This window comes from Labrus mixtus, chromosome 1, assembly GCF_963584025.1.
Source record: "Labrus mixtus chromosome 1, fLabMix1.1, whole genome shotgun sequence".
Taxonomy (NCBI): domain Eukaryota; kingdom Metazoa; phylum Chordata; class Actinopteri; order Labriformes; family Labridae; genus Labrus; species Labrus mixtus.
The window spans coordinates 4,762,281-4,776,845 of NC_083612.1; the positions used below are offsets into that span (position 1 = coordinate 4,762,281).

A 14,565-nucleotide genomic window follows, 5' to 3' on the forward strand; every position below is an offset into this window, starting at 1 on the left:
AATGAACCAGGGCCAAAAAATGTCACCTCGAGTAACTGAAGCAAAACAAAAGCTATCTACCCATTGGTTTGGTACCCAAGTTTTAATGAGCTGTTGACTTCCCCCAATCACTGATAAAACATTTCTCTGTACCATCATCAACATCTGAAGCGATGGGATATTTTTGTAGCCAATAGATTTTACATTTTTTTAGATGTTATAATTTTGTCACTATAGTTATTCTTTTCTATGTTTTTTGTTTGTTTGTTGTTTTTGACCGCTCTAAAATACAGACACATGGCTGGATCTAAGAGAATCAGCTCTGGAAGAGGCCATAGAGGAACTACCTTGTTGCACAATGTTCTACCAGTTTATATGGAAATCTACATTTGTTTACAGCCTGCACAAAAATTGAAAGGTAGGGCAATGTTTACCTGAAACAACGAGTGAGAGCAAAGCGAATGTGATCTTGAATGAAGGTCAAAATGACTCGTATCACCTCTAAATGTTATGGCAGTTTTTTCTTTTACAGAACACAGACTCAGTAATCAGTGAAGTTTGTTTAATGAAGGGTAGTTAATAGGTTAATATCCTGAATAGGAGGTTGAGTTGTTTGGGCAGGCAAAGAGTGTCTGACAGGATGATCTAGTGTGTCTTGAATACGACAGCCTGTTGGTAGAGGTTGATCCTGAAGAGGAGGACAAAACGTTGCCGGCTAACAACACACAAGGAAATGATCTATACACACAAGAGTGGATGAGCTGGCCTTGAAACACATTGGTAGACTGAAAGATCTGGTGATGAATGACTGAAGAACAGTGGTATTTATACAGTGCAGGTTGGTGTCTTGATGGCAGACATGTGAGCAGGCTGATGCAATCAGGATGTGGTTAGTGGACGAGCAGGTGAGGAGCGCTGAGGATTTCCACCCACAGTGACAAAAACAGAGTCACAACAGCAAACACAAGGGGGAGGTGAACGGAGGGAAAAGGGGCAAACTTGTAGTTAGGCCTTGGCCATGACACTAAGTTATAAAACTGATCTTACCTATAAAACACAAAGAAACAAACAACTGGACCAACCCATTAAAAGATGGAGAGGGAGGCCCAGTCCAGGCCCAGGTTTAGAAATGGAAGAAGGCTCATTGATGTAGTACCTGCCAACATTTAGGATTCATAGTATGGGACTGTAGGGATAAGGGTAAGGGTGTGGTCCAAGGGTTGCAAGAGCTTGCATCAATCAAATAAATGACTCTAGCCCCAAAATGAAAACAGGGCATTCTTCAACATAGCCATTTTTGGGTTTTTATCAATATGTGGAATACTTATGACATGGAATTAAGAATGTGTAGTTCACTTTACAGGTTTAAAGAAATGGTGTTTAACAAATATAAAAGGTCGGTTTGATTATTTTTAGTGAGTGTGACTTCTGTTTTGTTTTTTGTTTGTTTCATTTGTTTTGTTTTGAAAGAAATTCTTAGAACAGATTTTGTTCTGACATGTTTTGTTTTTTGTAACCTAGTAGTGTCTTAAATAATACGATTTGTAACAAGGGTAGGTGCAATAAGCTAAAGCTTCAGCCTCCACCTTTTCGGTCAAAATCTTTTTGTTTTTTTCTTGTGACCGAAATAAATGATTACTACTACTTATTACCACTACAATTGTCTGTCTTTTAGTCATGAAGGCTGATATCGATGGTGTGCCCTTCTCTGCCTTGACGCTGCTCTTGTGCTGTTTGGAGCTGACACGCTTGGTCACATCATTGTGCCACCGTGTCCTATATCATAATTCACCCTGTAGAATGTGTGGCTACTTCACAGGTGACCTGAGGTTATTATCTGGAAATGTTCAGTCAGGCTCGGCTTGAATTTGCAGTCCTATTTGTCTTTTTTTTTTGCTGTCCCGTCCTGAAATGATTTGCCAGCTGGCACCTTCAACCAGCTTTGGTATCGCCTTTCCTTTTGCACAGAGTAAAGCTGTGCACACGCCCCTTACATCGTGTTGTAGGTGGTCAGGGCATGAGGGGCTTAAGTGTTCTGTAGCTCTTGATTGTGTGATTCATAGATCATTGGGCAACTTTGGTTTTGTCAGACTAACATGCAAAATGAATGGTGTAGTGTATTTTAATAGTTTATAATAAGGGCCGTGGAAGTACTAAAAAGTAACAAAATGGGAGGAAGGCATGAATGGGAATTACTGCTGTGCATGCAGGGTCACTGAAAAATGTTGGAAGATGCTCGAGTCAGACATAGCGAGTCGGCCTTTCAGTTTATGTATTTCTGTTATCTTCAGGATCTCCTGGTTTTATTTAACCCTGTGGCTCTACGTATGTGGGTTGTTAATGGAGCAGACCTGCAGCCAATGTTCACTTCAAGTGGCTTCACCTGCAGGGCACCATACTGTGTAGTGTTGTGTGAGTCACTAGGAGAACATAACAACTGCGACACACGTCGATTACTAACGCTTTAAAGAAATGTGTGGCTCCACAGCTCTCTCTCCATTTGACTCTCTCTGCCCAGACAGAACTGCTACAGTCCAAGAGCTTAACCACATAAACCTGGAAATTAGGAGCAGGGTTTGTTATGTTATACAGACAAACATTTTAAGATGAAAAACAATTCCAAATGATGTAGGTGAGAATAAAAAAGAAAAGATATGGCACTGTCCTAGTCAAGAGACACCAAGCTCTGTCAGTTCATGTTGACAGGAAGTCACATTGTTGGCTCCTCTCTAGAAGGGAATTTGGTATCAATAAGAGATGCATCATCAGGCACTTCCTTTACTCGAGAAGGTCAAAGGTCATTAAGGGCTTATGTTCTACACCATGAAATCCTCCTTCTTCTTCTTCTCTTAGTGCAACAAGATGTGTATTGAAATCTGAGGTGACGTTTGTGGAGAGATACTACATACTGCATCAATCCACTGCAGGTCTTCACACCCTTATTGGTATAGGGACATCGCAGCCTTTCGTGTAATGCAGTTGGGAATTTCTTTGGGGAATTGCACAACATAAATAGACAGCGTAAGATGCATATCACTCTGTAGTCGCTACTCGCTATGTGAATTGAATATTTCATGATTTAGCAAACATAGTTCAGCTGTAGAAGCACATGTTTGTGTCATGCTGCTCCCTGTTGGACGAGATGTTGTGTACGATGGACTCTATGTTGTCTTGACACAAAGTCTCATGGGTCAGTAGATGTTGTAACATCGTATGTGTGAAAGTGTATGTTGTCCACGAGTGCTTTAGTCCACTGAACTGTCAGGTACTTCAGAGAGTGAATAGGATGATCTCTGTTTTAACCGTCGACTAGGTTATATCCTTTCACCCCGGGGCGCTCTCACTCTGCACACCAGTCTCCATCTTTCCTTGTGTTTTCATTTTTCTCCAGAGCAAGATTTCTCCCCAGCTTCCTGCCATGTTCTCTTTTTTATTCAGTGAGAAAATTCTTGGTTTTCAAATTTTGACAACCGTGCTTTGAGTAATCCAGAGTTTGAACATTTCTTCTACGCCTTTTGAAAAAAAAAATCTTTACACAACTAATTCTGTCACTGGTGAAATCCCTGTGAATAAATGGTGCATCACTTTGAATGTCTTTGAGGAGATTAAAAAGTGTGTCCTTCTTTTTATAATGGCTGTCTTTTCAGATTTTTTTAGACTTCCATTACTTCTGACTACATACCATTGGTACTAGTTCCATCGAAGCATACCCTGTGCCCTGCGGTGCGCGCCCTTAGGTACATGTTTGGGGTGAAACAGAACACAGTTGATCCGTGATCCGTTTGGATGAACCCCCCCATGATACGGGCCATGGTGTAAAATAAATGTCCTGCTGCTAAATTCATGTGAAGAGTCTCAGAGAAAAGGAGGCAGCGGTTAAGAGTGTTTAGTGTGTGTCGTCTCCATGGAGATTTACTGTACAAACAGGAATTCAATTCACTCTTTTCAAATATATTTATAAAAATGATTTTCTCAAACTTTCATGCAGACATTGGTCATGTCAACGCTGCTTTTAATTCACTCTGTCGTGTCTGCAGTTATCATGCACGTATGTACAATAGGATACGATACACTTTATTTTCCCCTTAGGGAATTTTGTCTTGGACTCAAAGTGCTGCCAAAGATTCAGCTGCTTCCTAGAATCAATGAATGAAAAAGAAAATAGAAAAACACATCCACATGTAAACAGAAAGGCACATATACAAAAAAAACATATATTGCACAATATCTGCAAAGGCCTGCAGCTCTGCATATGTCATCATCAGAAACTTAACATTGTAATGTGACAGACTCTGCAGCTGTAAACATAGCCAAACAAACTTTGTTACAGAGCGATGTGGATGGTCCAAAAACTGAAGTGCATCCTCATTCCCTCCCTTCATGGACACATACACATGTCAATGAATAGTCTATGTTATGAAAGACTTCCATTTAGTGTTTGTAACGTTGAAGTCCCTGAAGGATAACATTTTTTGAAGGATAAAAAATACTGTTGTTGAAATTATGCAGCTTTTATTACAGTCTCTTGTACTCAGATTTTTAAAAGCACTTTCAAATTAAAAGGCACAGATTGAGTCACGGCTAGACGAGGAGTCGAAATGTTGTAAACACTTTTTTTTTTGCTCATTCAAATGCGATACAATCTGTGACAAAAATCCATGATCCAATCTGAACTGAGAGATTTGTGATCTGTTGCACCTTTAGTTCATACCACTAGTACATGGTGCAAGCTACAGGACTGATTGCCCTACCTGTGTTTCACCTGTGCTTCAGTTTAGAAATCAGAAGAACTCTGATTAAATGTATTGAAGACCCTGTTTTTACAAGCAGCTACATAAACTCACAGTAATCTACAAAAGTTCAAGTAATTTCACATTTCATGTTTCTAGATTTAGATTTTCTATATCTGAGTTGTCATTTTTCCATTCTCTCTGGTGTGAAGTGATGAAATGTAACTCAGTCCACCAACCAGGATTTGGCATTATTTGACTGAGAGTCTGGGCACAGTTGGAATGTTTTTTGACACTGTCAATCAAAATATGATCAACCACGTCCACAGAGACTTGATGAAGCTGAGTGTTTGATTCATCAACTTGAAATTTCAACATTACTGTTGCAAAGATTTCAGAGATTTTCTGTGAATCTTTAGACATGTAACCAGAAACTTCTCTTAACCTTGACTTGGCTCTCATAGACTTACACATAGCCATAACACTAAATGCTGTTTTTGGGTAGCTCAAAGTAATTCACAAAGAAGGATATCACACATGAAATAAGGTTTAGAGTAAGTAAATTAATTTTAAACTTAAGGTAAAACATTAATAGTGATGTAAGTCTGATAAATCAGTCATAAATGAAATGTATGGATGAGTGCAGGTTTGTGAAGTGCAAACAAAACCAAAACTAGCTGGTAGAGAGAGAGAGAGAGAGAGAGAGAGAGAGACAAGTTAGGAAGCCACTTAAATAAGGTGAGGCCTTATTAACTCAGGTGTACACATGTAACTGATGTTAATGGTAAACGGACTTCTATTGCGCTTTTACACCGCAGACATATTAAGCATTTCTAGCAATGATTTGGTTTAAACATGTTTTTTTCTTTTTTTCAAAGAGAGTCTCTTGTGGGTTAGTATGGAGCTCTGCAGGCTAAAGAAAGGGTGATTATAAACTCATTTCATGTATTGTATATATCTGTATGTTATTGTGTTGGACTTATAGAGACAGTAAAAACAAATCTTCCTCTGGGACATTAAAGCCTTCCTCTATTTCAAAGCATATTTGCTCCTGCACATAAAGGACACTGTAGCTGTGTAAACACTTCAGGAAGGTCGGGATGTGATGGTGTCAGGACGCTCTTTTGACAGTAATTAAATCAGATAGATACATGTAATAAAATAATGTTAGGCCCAGTTACTTGTAGCAGAGGCCATGTTTTCTGAAATCCATTAACTGGTTTTAACCTGGTTTATTCATCTGCTTTACTCTGTACTGTATGTGTCATACTAACAGCAGACCTTTTCTGAACACATCTGTTTTATACTGATATTAAAAACGATTGATTGTGGACGTTCACTGAAAGAATGAAAGGTCCTTTCATGAGTCGATATATCTATAGCAGGAGGTCACCAACAGTTTCCAGTCAATGATATTCCTGAATTATGCACTGATGAAATTGACCCAAAAAAAGTTTGAAACAGCTTGTGTAATTTTGGAAATAGAATGACAGCAGAACAGCATTGTGGAGAGTTCTAGTTTCCGCTGCTTGTCATTGTGTCTGAGGAAGTTGTGCTCGTTTAATGCCGGATTGGATGACATTTTAAAGTCACTGCTGGCTAAAAGTGATTTTATGTCACAGCAAAAAGCAAAACTCTTAATAACCTGACCCATCGCACCACCTACCAACTAAAATCTGAAGAGCTTGTTGAGTTGACCGTGTTCTGTTAAGGTCAAGGCCAAATTTTTAAAGGTTACATATAATGCACAATATACTTCACCATGTGTATTCTGACACTGATGTGGATCCCTAGCTGTCTATAAACCCCCAAATTATGAGGAAAGTCCATTTTCTCCGTCTTTTGCCTGCTCTACTTTTCAGAAAATGTGTGCTCAAACAGGCCGTTTGGCGGTTTTCCCTTCATGACATCACAAAGGGCAGTAGCCCCTCCCCCAGGTGGGTGACACTCCCACAGCTAGGTGTTTGTTCTGCCCTCTGAGTCTGCCTTCTCACCTGTGAACAATAGGACATGGAGCGAGAAAGCCCGAGTACACCCAAGCCCTTCCAGAGAGGGGGCGTGGTCAGACACAGCTCATTTACATATTTAAAGGTACAGACGCATAAACAGCCTGTTCTGAGCAGGGCTGAAATAGAGGGGTTTATAGACATGATCAAATACAGGATCAGAGTGGATTTAGAACAAGAAACTTCACACACATGTTTTGAGGAGCTCTGAGACTTATTTAAACTGATTGAAGAGGAGGAGAATATGTGACCTATAAGGAGTAAAACATGTTTCTATACACATAGGCTACTCTAACATATTTTGTCACTTTGTTTGTTTTTTCCAGCCACTGAAAAATCTTTATGCCAATGATGGCTCGCCTCTGCATCGGCTCGGCCCGTACTTCTCTGACGGCCAGCGGCGGGTGGATTACGTGCTGGCGTACGACATCCAGAAGCCAAATAGCATCCGGCGACGGTCGGCCAAGTTTGGAGAAAACAACTTTGTCAGACGGCTTCGGCGCAGCCTGAGCATGAGAAGTAGCAGAGCCCCGCTGCAGCCAAAGGAGGACCCGGAGATCGCTGCCCAGGATCATCGGACTGATAATTCCGAGGATGACAAGCGCTTCAAGAGGGAAGAGTTTGAGGAAAACCTCCTGGAGACGGGACTGGAGCTGGAAAAAGATGAAGGGGTAAGAAAGCGGTGGGGGGGAGGTTTATAGGTGTACGTTTTTAGAGCTGAATGTGATTGAGTATTTTGCAACACTTTCAGTTTCTAGGCCTGTGGGGCCGTCTGTCCTATTTAAAGCTGTTTACGTTGGTAACAGTGGCAAATGTTTCCATTGCATCAGTTTTACATTTTGTTGAATGGAGAAGAAATTAGACTTCCAAGAAAAACTTGAAGTGTCAGCTTTGTGGTTGTAGACTGTCAGTAACTCCTGAACCGGCCCAACACGTCCTTCGAGGGAGAGGCAGAGTTTAAACACTCAATGAAGCCTCACCCATGACTCCTGTCAAGGCCTTATAGGACGCTGAAAAGCTGCAGTCATTAAGGTGTCACACTGCTCAGCCTCCCTGGGTTAGAGCAGTGTGGAGTCAGCCCTGTTTTTCTATATAGTGGAGGGTTGCGTGGTTGTATTGGTGTCATTGGACCGTCTAGTTTTTATGTTTTTTGTGAACTTCAGGAAGGACCCTGATGGCTGACATAAATGGGCTAGCTGGGCAAAGCCCTCCCTTTTATTAAGTGAACATAGTAGTTACAAGAAAAACATGCAACATCTCTAAATGGGCTGATTCCTGCAGCTCAGGCGCTGTGGCATCCTCTTCCATTCACTTCTTTAGTGTAAATGATTGACAGGTTTTCATGGCACGCTCTCGTGATTTGCTGATCATTTAGGCTAAATTCATTCGGCACTATGGCCACAGACTTTTGACCAATGACAAGACTGTGTTACAGTCTGTAGAGATGCTAAGAAAATAACTTAGTATTTCTTAACTCTCAAATAAATAATCTATTTTACTGAACACTCTTACAGAAAAGATTGTTTCTTAAATTAAAGTTACCCCATTCTCTATCCCAATCCATTTAGCCTGTTAATGGCAAATCCGTGTTAGCATTAAGCTAACCAACGAAAATGTGCATCTCTGTCCATCTGTGAGAAATTTCAGCCCCCTGTGGTAAATAATACACCAGCCAGCACGACTGCCTATGACTGTTTCCCCCTAGGAAGTCCTATTTGTGGGGGAGGGAGTTAGAGGCATCCTTGTCTTCTTTACTAGCCATCCAGTCATCACATAACTGCTATGAGAGTCGGGTTTTTATTCTCGGCACAAAATCAAACAATTTCTCCACGTTATTTTCAGACTCTTGTTCTTTTATTTTTATTAAAATAATTTGTAGGTAAAGCAAGGAGGAGCTCTGATTGCTGGGCATAGTCTATACGTATGTTAAAGAATGTTGATTACACATTTTTACATCAAAATCAGTTCAGTCAGAAGAGACAAGTAAATTAAATATAGATAAATATTTATTTTTACATAGATAATGTGATATTGAATTATCGTCCTCAGCAGTTGAACTCTAAAGGGAGATGGAGTGAAGCAAGGGTTTCTACACTGACTATTTCCCCCTGAGACCAGACACAGGTGGTGGAGATGTTGGCTGGTGGTGTTGTCTCGAGCTGATGAGATGAAAAAGGGGATGAAAGTGCGAAAATTGGAGTCGACAGGGGGATGGATGATGATGTCGTCCGAGGCTGATGAAATGGTGAAGCTGATGAGATTGCAAAGCCGTAGAGGTGATGGCGAGGTGGAGGGTCGCCCGTAACGATGGCGGAGAGACCTCGAGGAAGTGAAAGCTATATTAAAAAAGACAGCAGTATTATTATAGGCGAACAATGAGGGAGTGCAGCAGTGCTCTTGGGTAGATGCGACCAGGTGAGGAGAACAGCTGTTGACAGGACAATCACCGAGCATGTGTGGAGGAGTGAATGCAACATAGAGAATGGACAGTAAAACTTGAATGCAGGATAAGGTCTTCATGACTGAACTTTAGCTGGAGTGACATTTAAAAGCAGGCAGCTACTTTGCGACTTCAGGATGATTTAAACCTGATAATTGACCACACATCGTTTGCTGCACAGTTTAAGAGGCGATCTGCTGCTCCGAACTGGTCGGATGAAAATCTGGCAGGTCGGAAATATTGATCGTACGACTGCATCAGTCAGAGCAGATAGCCACAAGCCGATACCTAAACCTCAGGGCTTCTCCCCCCCCCCCCCCCTTAGCAAACTGGCAGACAGCATTTCAGGCTCCATTGCAGTCGTGACTGTGTGATCTGTCTTCCCCCCCATCACGAAAAAAATGAACGAGAGAAATATTGGCAGGAAGTAGCTGCAGCCCTCCAGCTGACAGGGAATATTTGTTATGATTAGGCTCACTAGTTGGCTTGTTTGATGTTGAGTGTATGTGGGAGAGCGCCAGCCATTTTGACAGTGTTAGTGTTTGAGCTGTGCGTATCAGACAACTGAAATATACATAGATCTGACTTCACTCTCTGTCTGTGGGAGTTTTCAAAAGAAATTGTCAGTGCTCCATCCTGATTTAAATAGTAAAGTGTGAGCGCTCGGGGTCAGGCTTGACAATCGTACCATACAGGGTGAGCACTTAAATCATGAGCTTTGCTTGTGCATCTTTATCGATTCTGTCGTACAGTGCGAGATCACCACCACGACATTTAATCCTACAGTGTCGGCCCTGCCTTACAACAAAGATAAAATAATCCGTGTGTACACAAATGTCAGGTCAGTGGCGATTCTAGAGTCTGTTGGGGGCCCTAGGCAAATATTCGTCGGGGGCCCCTCCAACCCGCGTTCATCACCATTATGTCTGGTAGTGTCCTGACGCTTCCGCTCTTTCTTTTTTTTTTCTTTTTACTCCCAGACGGATAAATTCCTCTCCATTTTCGTTCGGTAACTTTCATTGACAAAGGTTGGTTTTCAAAGGAGAGGGAGGGCTGTCAGATGGGGCCCCCTTTAGGGAGGTATCCTACTGTCATTGCAAAATTTGCACATTTTGAGCCACTGCTTTGGTTTGAAGTTTGTCAGCCCTTGGGGGGCCCTACTGGCCTGTGGCCCCAAGCAGTTGCCTGCCTTGCCTATTGACAAACAGCGCCTCCGTGTCAGGTTAGAATGTCCTTTTCGGGGTGCATGTGGGTGAGTGGTTAGTTTCCTGCCCCATGTACAGAGGCTTTAGTTCTCAAGGTGGGCAGCCCGGGTTCAAATCCAACCTGAGGCGTCTTTGCGGCATGTCATTCCACACTCTCTCTCTCTCTCTCCCTCATTTCCAACCCAATCCACTGTCTCATCCAGATCAATCTTTAAAAAAAAAAAGAAGAATGTCCTGAGTATTTTAGACAGTTTTGACCTGGGTGCCATCAACGTGTGGACCATATTTCCCAGCAATAAATCCAAGAACCTTTCAAATATTTCAATTGGACTGTTGCTTTGGAGCTCAAGTCAGATTCTCACCAAAGTTGGAAGCTGGCTTCATGTGGGCACCATCAATGTTTGGACCAAATGAATGCCAGTTGATGTGGGTAGATGTTGAGCTCTTACAGTATTTGACAGGAGAAGTCAAAACTTTTCCTGGATAGTCAGTGGCACTACATGAAAAATCTATCCATCCATCCATCCAGCTTTCTGTTGATAGTCAGGTAATTGTTTTTTTTAAGTTAATCCACATCTTTGAACTGACTCCAGAGGATTACTTTGACATCAGTCTGTTTATTTTTCTTTTATTAAATCATCTAAACATGGATGTTTGCTCAAGTTTATTCCTGGAAGCTCTTGTGTCACTGCCTAGTATTTGCTATGTGAGTGAATCCATGAAGAAAACATTTGTGGTCATTAAAGTAAAGCCAGAGCTTTTTTGTCACTTCTTCGTCCCTGGTCTTTAGAAATAACAAATGAAAATGAATTGACTCTTCACCCAGTGAATCATGTGTTAGAAGTTGCATGAGCAAACCTTTGCCTGATCACAGCTGGGTTCCAAACATGTTCTGCAAAGGCTTTTAGCAAATCACAGTTTAATATGTCAAACTCAGCTTGTCATTAAATGTCACTCTAAATGACATTAAATGCAGGGGAAAAGTTCTTAGTGGCTAATTGTGTATGGAATGACATGTATTATTCCAAATAAAGAATTAAGGTGGCTAGACAAGGACAAGACAAGGAATCACCATTAGGTCTCGTGTCAATTTTTACAGGAGAAATCAAATTCGTTTACAGCCTGGTATAAAGAGCCTATGAGTTATTCATGCATTTGCATAATTGTAGGCGCGGCTGATTTGACTGACACGTGGGCACATCATAGCTGTTTGATAGGAGGCGTACTATTTGCCTGATTGATCAAAAGATAGTGGGAGATACCATTTCCAGTATGGCGATGGCCAATCGTTGGGCTTCATAAAGCCTCATCAGAAACCTATGGGTGACGTCACTGTGACTACATCCATGGTTTTATAACAAATCACCACCATCACCTGCCAAAGGAAGCAAAAACAATGGAGCTGTGTTTCTTTTTTTGGAGGGGCCTTTTTGCCTTTTCTTCGATATTACGGCTGAAGAGAGACAGAAAAAGCTGGTAGTAGAGAGTGGGGGGATGACATGCAGCAAAGGGCTGAGGTCAGATTTGAACCCAATGGTTGCTGGGACGAGGACTACAGCCTCTAGAGCACAACAAAACCACTTGGCTGTCCATCGCCCCAATGGAGCTGTGTTTACATTTGGCACATTAGCGAAGAACTGGTAGAGTCGGTTGTTCTCAATCGGGAGGCTGACGGTGTGATCCTGGCTCCTTTAGTTCAAATTTTGAAGTGTCCTTGGGGAAGACACCAAAACTTCTCGAGTTGCATAACCAGCAGCGTGTATATTTATGACTGATGCATCCTCTGCTATCACTGTATGAATGTGTGTGTGAAAGGTTGATTGTGACATGAAGTGTCAAAGCTATTTGAGTGGTTAGAAGACTGGAAAAGCTAACTGTATATAAAGTCTCAACCATTTACCATTTAATTATCAGTAATACAAAAGAAATAAGCAATTCAGTTAAAGCAATCACTCCATAAAGGGTTTACATATTGTGTCATACATCTTACTAGAATTAACACCATACTTTCACATATGATTGCAAAGCAGAGTTTAATTTCCTGTTGTGGAAGGCGTGCATAAAATACTTTCTCCCCTTGCTCATGCTTTCCAAAGTTTTTTTCTAATTGCATGCTCCTGCTGCGACAACCTCATTTCATAACAATGTATTTTTAATCACCTGTTGGATTGAAGACAGGAGAAACCATTTTAATATGATGTTGTTTGATACACAGTAAGTCAGCTGGAGTTGGTTGTTATGTATTTTTGTATCCAGACGGGTCAGTGTGATGAGCTGAAAGGTGTGAAGTGAGTCTGGCGGTGTTTGAGTGGTTTACATAACAGCTGAGGCTGCAGAAACAATCTAATGCAGCAATAAAGAGTTGAGTTTGTGCTGCAGAGGATTTTCACGGGACTTAACTCGATGGCGGAGCTTTAAACTCGGCACTAAACCAACACCAAGCTGTGTAAGCTGAAATACTTGTAACCATCTGTTAACCGAACATGTAGTGTTCAAAGCATCTGTTCATGAATTGGAAAGTCAAGAACTATCCCAACTTGTATGCAGAGACACTATTTGATATCATAACCTTGGTTTGATTTCAGGGTAAGATCCCTGGAATCGGCTTCTTGAAGATCCACGCTCCCTGGAACGTTCTGTGTCGAGAGGCTGAGTTTATGAAGCTCAAGATGCCAACAAAAAAGGTACTCAACCCATCAGTGAAATGTCCTTTTGTCATACGCAGATTCACTGTGACTTCTATTTGTGCAGAGGCAGACTGCATTCGCTGAAAAATGTAATAAATCTGTTTCCTGTTCTTCTATGCTTGCGTTTGTATCTCCCCATTGAGACCATATAGTAGAGACAGCTCCTGTCGTTGGAGTGAGATTTGATAGAAATCCAATAGGACTGCTGAATGCATGAATAATCATTGAACATTTGTCAAGTACCATAATGCACAATGTACCCTGCCATTTTAATCAATATGGTAGTTAACCCTAGTCTTGGAGTCTAAACAGAAACCCCCACTGTGGGACAAATATCTAATTCAATCCTCAGCTACTCGGAAGTAGTCCAAGTCTTGACAAATACAGTCCTTTTATGGGTGAGATTAACTATACCTTCAGGTATATTTAACGTAAATGTAACTGGTTTCAGGTCCATTGCTTTGAGCATTAAAGGTGCCCTGCAGTGGTCTAGACGGGCCACTATCCACTATCTCTGATTTAAACCTTGGCCAATTTTTAGCCATTATAAATCCCTTGTTTCAAAAAAGGTTTGTTTTAAGTTTATGCTGTTTTTCAAGAATATAGTGCATAGCCTTGCATGCTGCCAATATCCAAACCTTTCAGCACATGAGGATATTGTCATTTCTTAGTCATTGATCTAAAGACTTGGAGAACATACGTGCTATAAGAAAATATGTGGAAATAATATTTAGGAGTTCAATCATTTGAACAGTAGTGCTAGAGAAGACATGTCAAATCCCAATCTGATCGTCATCTTTTTAAATCCCTGCAGGTCTATGAAGTGAAACAAGGCGGTAACGTGGTGGAGAAGATCCGTCTGTTCATTCACAAAGTCACAGCTCCTCTTCACCCCAAAGTAGACGCCAACAGGCCCACAAGTGTCAAATCTCTCTCTCACCCTTTCTCCAGAGAGAAGCAACATCTGTAAGTAAAACCTCTGTTGACTGTCAGTGGTAAAGAGGATGTTCACCTTCTGAAATCTGCTGACAGTGTGTTTATGTGGATACCAATGAAGTAACCCAATGAAACCTCAATTAGTTCTGTTGAACAACACAAGTCTGGTAGATATCAAGGGCTTAGCCCAAACATAGGATGGGGCATGCTCACCCCTGAGAATGTTATGTCCCTTTAAGGCACATGATCGCCTGCCTGGAGTGGCAACTTCCAACACCTTTCATGAACTGTGCTACCTGAGATGTGTCCCTCTGCACCTTTAAGAAAAAGCTAAAGACCCAGCTCTTTCATGAATACCTACTAACTTAATGATGATGGTCTCCATATTATTGATGATGATGATGGTAATGACGATGGTTTTTGTTTGATAACGACGACTTATAAGATGGTTTCTATACTGATTAGAGCTCTCAAGAACTGCCCTCAACGTTGTGCTTTGCCTCTGGTCACTTCCTGTCAGCACCTGTGTGTCCAATCGGACTCATAGCTGATCGTTTGCTCTTACTGACATTGTTCCCTTTT

The 14,565-nt window shown here is 41.3% G+C and overlaps 1 protein-coding gene across 2 annotated transcripts in view; it reads left to right on the forward strand.

Annotated features, from left to right (window-relative positions):
- LOC132970374 (anoctamin-1-like) overlaps positions 1–14,565 on the forward strand; it is an 88,408-nt gene that overhangs the window by 22,780 nt on the left and 51,063 nt on the right. For both annotated transcript variants that reach the window (XM_061034628.1, XM_061034520.1), the window contains exons 3-5: positions 7,042–7,386; positions 12,946–13,044; positions 13,862–14,013. In XM_061034628.1, the coding sequence (XP_060890611.1) occupies positions 7,042–7,386; positions 12,946–13,044; positions 13,862–14,013 (596 nt within the window). The remainder of the gene's footprint in view (positions 1–7,041; positions 7,387–12,945; positions 13,045–13,861; positions 14,014–14,565) is intronic.